The 8078-nt window shown below is 37.8% G+C and overlaps 1 protein-coding gene across 1 annotated transcript; it reads left to right on the top strand.

Moving 5' to 3' along the window:
- Positions 1-1481: 1481 nt before the first annotated feature.
- On the top strand, positions 1482-7053 carry LOC132169514 (putative disease resistance RPP13-like protein 1). Its single transcript, XM_059580539.1, has 4 exons — positions 1482-2499; positions 2586-5724; positions 5859-5925; positions 6721-7053. The coding sequence occupies exons 1-2, from the start codon at positions 1482-1484 to the stop codon at positions 5714-5716; spliced, it is 4149 nt and encodes a 1382-aa protein (XP_059436522.1). The 3' UTR covers positions 5717-5724; positions 5859-5925; positions 6721-7053.
- The last annotated feature ends 1025 nt before the right edge of the window (positions 7054-8078 follow it).

Genomic DNA, 8078 nt, shown 5'->3' with positions numbered 1-8078 from the left:
ATTAATATAAATAATAATAAAATATTATTTATATTTTAAAAATAATTAAAATAAAAAAATAAATAAAAAAATAAGGGGTGGCCATAGGGGTTGGCCGAAGCCACCCTTTAATTTTTAATTATTTTTAAAATATAAATAATATTTTATTACTATTTATATTAAGGAGACATATGTCTCATTTATGGCCCACATGAGATTACTCGAGCTTGAGTCGAGCTCAAGGGCGAGCCAAAAAAATCGAGCTTGAGCTAATAATAAGTCGAGCAAAGCTGACTCTTATATTTAATGTTTTTATTTTTTTAAAAAATAACTTCAAGTACTCTTAAACGGCTTAAGAAGTTAGTTTGCATATGAGTATTTGTTTAACCTGGCTAGTCGAGTATGGAGCCTAAGTCAATACAGCAAGGCATTTGGTTTCAAAGAGAGAGGATATGCATCCTTTTATAGATAAGCAAACTTGAAGATTAATGTTTTCTTAACAATGTGTGACAAGTTAACAGGTTGCATTCAGACTGCATTGGGACAACGCCCCTTACAAAAAACTATTTTTTCAACGTCTCTCTCTCAATCCCCCTCACCAGTCACAGCGCATCTTCCACCTGAATTCTCATTTCTCACTCTCTCACTCTCGCTCATCAAACAGGTAGTGATAGTGTTTGGGTCTATATGATTCTTTAATAGTTTATGCCTTTTTGCAATCTCCCTCAATAGTTTCTACTTGATTCTTCTTCCTTTCATTTGGGTCTGCTCTAATTGAATCGAGGTCTTTTTAATGATTGCTCTCTCTCTCTCTTTGATCACGAAGGGTTTAGAATTTTTCATTCTCTAACGCTTAAAATGCAATTTTAAGATTTTAATAATTATGAAATTTATAATTAATTATGTATTACTTAGTTTATATATATATATATATATATACACACACGAGCTTATACGAACTTGCTCACGAGCCTATCCGAGTCGCTTCGAGCTTGCTTCGTTTAATATTCGAGTTAGGATTTGTGTTCATGAAGCGCTTCATTTAATATTTGAGTCGAGCTTATGCGAGCCGAGCCCGAACTTACTCGCGAGATGCTTCTCTCACTTCACAGCCCGGCAAGAGCCCCACACATCACATCTTCTTCTTAGATGATTGCCCTTTCTTTGATCAGGAATAAAAGAAAAAGCAAAATAGAAAGAAGTCTGTGTAGATGATTGCCCTTTTGGCAAACAGCTTCACCATGATCTGAATTATTGTCTATTGGGTCCAAGTAATCACGACAGAAGAAAAGCATGCACGTGAGAACGAAACCACCGGCAAGAGCCCCACACGTCACATCTTCTTCTTAGCAGATTTTTTTTTTTTTTTTTGTAAGTTCTTCTTAGCAGATTGAAGTGCTTGCAATTTGGAACTTTTGAGAAGCCAATTACTTGTGCGTGCGTTTGAGAGCTTGGCTATCTTTGCATTCTTTCCTCATTCATTCCTTTCCACAAACAAAGTCATGGGAGAGTTCTTACTTGATGCCGTCCTCCAAGTGCTGTTTGAGAAATTGTTGTCTCCGGAGTTGCTGAATTTTGCACGTCGATACGAGGGACTTGGAAAAAAGCTGAGGAAGTGGAAGAAAACATTGTCAAAAATTCAGGCCGTGCTTGATGATGCAGAGGAGAAGCAACATACTAACAGAGCGGTGAAACTGTGGCTACATGATCTCAGAGACTTGGCTTACGATGTGGAAGACATATTGGATGATCTCGGCACGGAAGCTTTGCTATGCAAGTTAAGGGGAGAAAATGAAGGCAGCACAAGTAAGGTACGAAACCTCATCCCTACTTGTTGTACTGGTTTCACTCCACATGCTCTTAAGATCAACATTAGGCTGGACTCAAAGATCACAGAAATTACCGATCGATTCAATGATCTCGTGATGGAAGAAGCTCAATTGAGATTGAAAGAAACTGCTGATGGGAAGTCACATGGGAATACAGGGATACTAGCGCCAACTTCTGTAGTGACTGAACCTCATGTTTATGGTAGGGAAAAAGATAAAGAGGCTGTATTTGAACTATTGTTGAGTGAAAAATGTAGGAATGATCAACTCTCTGTAATTCCTATACTTGGTATGGGGGGTATAGGAAAGACAACTCTTGCCCAACTTTTATTCAATGATGAAAAAGTGCAGAGCCTGTTTGATCTAAAAGTATGGGCTTGCGTTTCTGAAGATTTCAATGCTATTAAGGTCACAACAACAATTTTGAAATCTGTCACCTCTGAAAGCTGTGATGACGATGATCTGAATTTGTTGCAAGTGAAACTAAAGGAGAAACTAAATGGGAAAAAGTATCTGGTCGTTCTTGATGATCTTTGGAATGAAAACTATGATGACTGGACTATTCTACGTGCTCCTTTCCTAGGAGGGGCTCTAGGAAGTACAATTGTGATCACAACTCGCAATCAAGGAGTTTCATCAATGACAGGTACGGTTCCAGCTTACCATTTGCAATTGTTATCAAATGATGTTTGTTTGTCTTTATTTACCAAACTCGCAATAAAGGAGTTTCATCAATGACAGGTACTGTTTCAGCTTACCGTTTGGAATTGTTATCAGATGATGCTTGTTTGTCTTTATTTACCCAACACGCATTGGAGGCAAGCGATTTCAGTGCACATCCAAACCTCCAACATTTTGGAGGGGACATTGTTAGAAAGTGTAAAGGGTTGCCCTTGGTGGCAAAAACTCTTGGAGGCCTCCTACGTACTAAACAAGACCCCGGTGAGTGGGAAGATATATTGAAGAGCAAGATATGGGATATACCAGAGAAGAAAAGTAAAATTCTTCCAGCTCTTATGTTGAGCTACGATCATCTCCCTTCACATATGAAGAGGTGCTTTGCGTATTGTTCAATACTCCCCAAGGACTATGAATTTCATAAGAAGCAACTTGTTCTATTATGGATGGCCGAAGGTTTAATCCAAGTAGGAGAAGGGGATAAGCAAATGGAAGATTTGGGTAGCCAGTATTTTCAAGATTTATTGTCAAGGTCCTTTTTCCAACAATCTAGTGGGGATAGATCACGATTTCTTATGCATGACCTCATTAATGATTTGGCCAAATGGGTTGCAGGAGATTTTTGCTTTAGGATTGAGGATCAAATTGTGGGTAGTAATGGAAGGAGAATTCCTAAAAAGGCTCGGCACGCTTCTTACTTGAGTGGAAAATATGATAGTACTGAAAAGTTTGACGCTTTTTTTGAACTCACATGTCTACGTACCTTCCAGCCTTTTATGCTTCCAAGTCTTGGGCAATGTTATCTGACGCATAATATTCCTCTTCAATTGTTGTCAAAATTACGAAGTTTAAGGGTGTTCTCTTTGAATGGATATTGCATACATGAGCTACCTGATTCAATTGGGAATTTGAAGCATCTACGGTACCTTGACCTTTCTTACACTCGAATTAGAGGTCTGCCTGAATCAACAACCACTCTTTGTAACTTACAAACACTGATATTGGAGGGATGTTCTTATCTAAAGGAATTGCCTTCAAAGTTAGGGAACTTGGTCAACTTGCGCCACCTCAACATTTTCAAGGCAAATAAATTGGAAGGGATGCCTCATCAAATGGGTAAGTTAACTTGTCTCCATGAATTATCTAATCTAATTGTGGGAAATGGCAATTGCTTTGCATTAAAAGAGTTGGGTTCTTTGTTGCATCTTCGAGGGACACTTATCATCTCACGATTGGAGAATGCCATTGAATCCATGGATGCAAGTGACACTAAGTTAATTGAAAAGCTCAATCTTACTAAGTTGTCCTTGGAATGGAGTGTCAACGTGGATGATTCACAAGATAGAACATGTGAATTAGATGTACTTAACATGCTACATCCAAACAAGTCTTTGAAAAATCTCACTATCAGGTGCTATGGTGGTACAGAATTTCCGACTTGGTTAAAAGGTCATTCATTTCCTCATATGGTGGCCCTAAGGATTGAAAATTGTAAAAAATGCACATCATTGCCACCAGCCGGCCAACTACGATCACTCAAACATCTTTTCATTGGAGGCATGACGTGTGTGAAGAATGTTGGGGTTGAGTTTTATGGGTCTAGTGGCTCACAACCTTTCGAATCCTTGGAAACTTTGTATTTCAAGGATATGGAAGAATGGGAGAGCTGGAGCCCTAATGGAAAGTTCCCACACTTACTTGAGCTTTCGATTGAAAAGTGTCCCAAGCTGTTGGGGAAGTTACCTAAACACCTTCCTTTACTACAAAAAGTTTTGGTAGAAGAATGTCAGAGATTGGTGGTTTCAATTTCAAGCTTTCCTGAGTCTTGCGAACTACAAGTTGAGGGATCAAAAGGGGTGGTGCATGGTAGTAAGGTTGACTTCAGCTCACTAAAGTCCAAGTCTCTTTCAACAATTTCAGAATTCACCTGTCCAATTGAAGGGTTCAATTTTGGTGCAGAAGATCTAGCTATTGAAAATTGTGTGGAGCTCATGCCTTTTTGGTCAAATGATGTTGGATTACTACAACCCCTCCCCAGTCTTCGTGTCTTGAGGATTATTAAATGTTCAAAATTAGTTTCTTTGGTGGCAGAAGAAGCAAATGAGCAGCCACAATTGAATTTGCCATCCACTCACAATGGCTTGGAACCTTTACCGAGGGCAGTGGTGTACAACAACTCTTGTCTTGAGCATATTTGTATTCATGAATGTGATTCGCTAACACACATTGCAATAGGCCAGTTATCTCCAACCCTAAAGCGGTTACAGATACAGTCCTGCAAGAATATGTTGATTTTGCTGAATGAGGATGATACCAAAAGTTGTAAAAGCAGCGCGTCTCTTCTTGAGTACTTGGAAATATTAGAGTGCCCATCTCTCAAATCCTTAACATCAAGCGGAGAATTACCTACAACACTTAAACACCTCATCATTAAACTTTGTGGACAACTGAAGTCAATAGGGAAGAGCTTCCATCACAACTCGTCTCTTATTAAGATTGTTATTTGGCGTTGTGAAAATCTTAAGTCCTTACCCACGGGCATACACACCCTTAGAAACCTGAATATTTATGCTTGTAACGAAATGCAGGCCCTACCCAACTGCATACACAACATCACCTCTCTTCGAAACTTGAATATTTGGAAATGTCCACGCATATCCTTTCCGGAAGAAGGCTTTCCCACCAACCTAACATTACTTCAAATTTGGGATTGCAACATCACTGAGTCCTTGCTTGAGTGGGGGTTGCACAGGCTTACCTCTCTTAAGCATCTTGAAATTAGAGGTGGATGTCCGCATTTGGAGTCCTTTCCAGATATGATGATGCCTGCATCTCTAACCAGTCTCTTCATCAGAGACCTCCCGAATTTGAAATACTTATCTTCCAAAGGCTTTCGAAACCTCTCCTCTCTTCAGACATTGAGAATTGGTTGGTGCGAAAAGCTGATGTCCTTTCCAGATGATGGTCTGCCTCCCTCACTCTTGCATATTTGCATCATTTGCTGTGAGCAGCTCACATCCTTTCCAAAGGACTGCCTACCTCACTCACTCCAACAACTTTATATTTCAAACTGTCCTCTGCTGAAAGAACGTTGCAAGAAAGATGAGTTGTTCAAGATAGCCCACATCCCTTGCGTTCAAATTGATGGTGGCTCCATCTATGACCCAGAAGAGGAGAATCAGCCCCTGGATTACCAAAGCCTACATAAATTGTTCTGGTTGGATATGTAAATCCAAAGGTTAGTTTATTGCCACATCAGCTCTTTTTATTGCGTCTCTTCTTTGATTTCCATATATATACATCACAGGTTCAGGGTACATTTGCCATATATAACAAAAGGGATGTGAACAAACAGTTTGTTTTGTACTCTAGGACTGGCTGCAGGGGTGTATTCAGGTCTCACCTATGGGCTAAAGGAAGCTGGTGGAGTCATGATTGGGTAAATGCCCATATACTCGTGCTGATAATATGTATCCTTATAGTTATTATAGGCTGAATTAAATATCTGTTGAATTGGCAATTTGGCATATCTGTTAATCTGTGTCTGCAGAAAAGAATTTAGAAATGCAAGATAACTTTTAGCACACTAGAAATATTCTAGCAATGAAATTGCAGACCAAACTCAAAACAGTTGTAATTCCTAGAGACTAGCTAGGGAACTTCAAAAACAGAACAAATGTGAACTGATTGGACCATCCAATGCAATGTTTGAATGTGCATGGTTTGAGTTCAGAGGAGCTTTAATTCCTGTTTGGCAACGGTTGGTTATGGATTCTGAACATAGATTCTTATTATCAATGCAGAATAAGAACAAAAAGGTATGGCAATTTTTGATTGGATTGACTGTTTGAAGTTGTAGGACATAGATTCTTTCAATGGTATGATGGTCTTGCCTCCTTACATTAGGAATAAGAGATCCAAGGCAAACCATAGTAGGAGTATTTGGTAATTTTTCAGGTTTAGATTGTTTATTCTTATCAAAGTTTAGTTGGATTTTTGTTTAGTCATTTGTCATTCGGCTAATGCAGGTAGGAAACACCAGTCTATGAAAGTCTAATGGTCATTTGGGCAAATCCACTGGGTCTAATTTTCCACTTTGACAAGCAATGACTCTTTACTTATACAACATGATTTCAATGCTGTTATTAATGACTTAATTTAAATGAAGAATTGGGTTTTTCCAATCACAATCAGGAGAATAGTTTTGTTTATAATTTTAATTTTTTGCATGCAGGTCCCACAGGTTACAGAGGAGGTTGCCATTATTGAGGGACATGAAGGAAGGTGATTGGAAACAGCAGAGCAAAATTGCAGGTTCTCTTTTTTACTTTTATAGCAAACAATTGGGATTGTTATAAGGCTTAATTGGAGTTTAGCTATAGCTAGGACAATGGATGACTGGGATCTCTGCTCTGTGATTCATGACAATCCTCTAAACTTTGAGGCCTAATTTTTTACTTTTGTAATGAGAACTCTCAGGGGTGTTTGTTACTGTAAATGCTTTGTAATGGATGGGCTGAGCAATGAGGAAAAACTTAGCTGTGGTTCATTTGATAAAGCTATTTGTTGTAATGATGTTTATTTTAATTGATTTTTCAATTGTGTTGGAATGAATAAATAAAGTTAAAAGTTTCAGTTTTCTAGAAAGTACAAATTCTCAAATGTTTAGTTGAGGTTATGTGGGGTTGAACTGAGGGCGAATGAGAATTTCTGATCAGTGTGGGAGGCTCTTTTGGTTGTCTTATGAAGAGATCCTCTTGCTTAAAAGAATCTACTATAAGTCCTTAATTGTTGATCCAAAAGGACCAAAACAACTCATAGAATTGATGATTCTTTTATGCACATCTCTTTTCTTGTATATATATGCTAGGTATTAACATCGATATATTAACAATCTTCGCTTTGCCCTTTCAGAATAGCTTTTGATTTAGTCAGAATTATTTTTATATGTGTTTGGCAATGCCTTTTTGCCTTTATTGCCGTAGCTGACATGGATTAATATCGTATAAAGTTTTAAATTTTTTGTATTGAAAACTGATTTTTTTCTTTTTCTTTTATAGCGCTTTTTTATTTAAATAATAATAAAATGATGTGATATAAAAATGAAAAAAAAAAAAGAGAATATTTTGATGTTGATTTCTTTTAGAAAAGAAAGCGTGAACAGTGTTGAGGTGAGGGGAAGGCGTTGCCAAATGGTGCAAAATTGTGGCTGGTTGGTTGACATGGCATTTTTTCAAAAACAAACTTAGTTAAGCAATTTAAATGGGCTTGTTTAGGGCACCTGGTGGGAGATTTATATAGGGCCGGCCCAAAGGCTAGGTGAGTTAGGCCCCTGATTTAATAAGGCCCAAACTATATACAAAAAATAAAAAATAAAAAAAATTATAGGGCCCAAAAAAATCTGTACAGCACAAGAAGATTATGTTTTCTTGCCTCTCCAAAACCTTTATGCTCAAAATTTTCTCTCGCCCAAATCAAAATTTCTCTCTAGTCTCTTAAAGGACCATCTCTCCAAAAGGTTAGTTACCAACAACCCAATTAATCATTTTTTGACTTTCATTATTATTTTTATTTGATTTTTCAAAATATTTA

This window comes from Corylus avellana, chromosome ca2 (assembly GCF_901000735.1).
Source record: "Corylus avellana chromosome ca2, CavTom2PMs-1.0".
NCBI classification, from domain to species: Eukaryota; Viridiplantae; Streptophyta; class Magnoliopsida; order Fagales; family Betulaceae; genus Corylus; species Corylus avellana.
The sequence above is the reverse complement of the archived record's forward strand: the minus strand, read 5'-3'. Positions and strand labels throughout refer to the sequence as shown.

Bases quoted from the DNA above. Each gene is read 5' to 3' on its own strand.
- LOC132169514 (XM_059580539.1), top strand. From the start codon at position 1,482: ATGGGAGAGTTCTTACTTGATGCCGTCCTCCAAGTGCTGTTTGAGAAA. The intron at 2,500-2,585 runs GTTTGTCTTTAT...AATTGTTATCAG, and splicing joins ATTGTTATCAAATGATGTTT to ATGATGCTTGTTTGTCTTTA.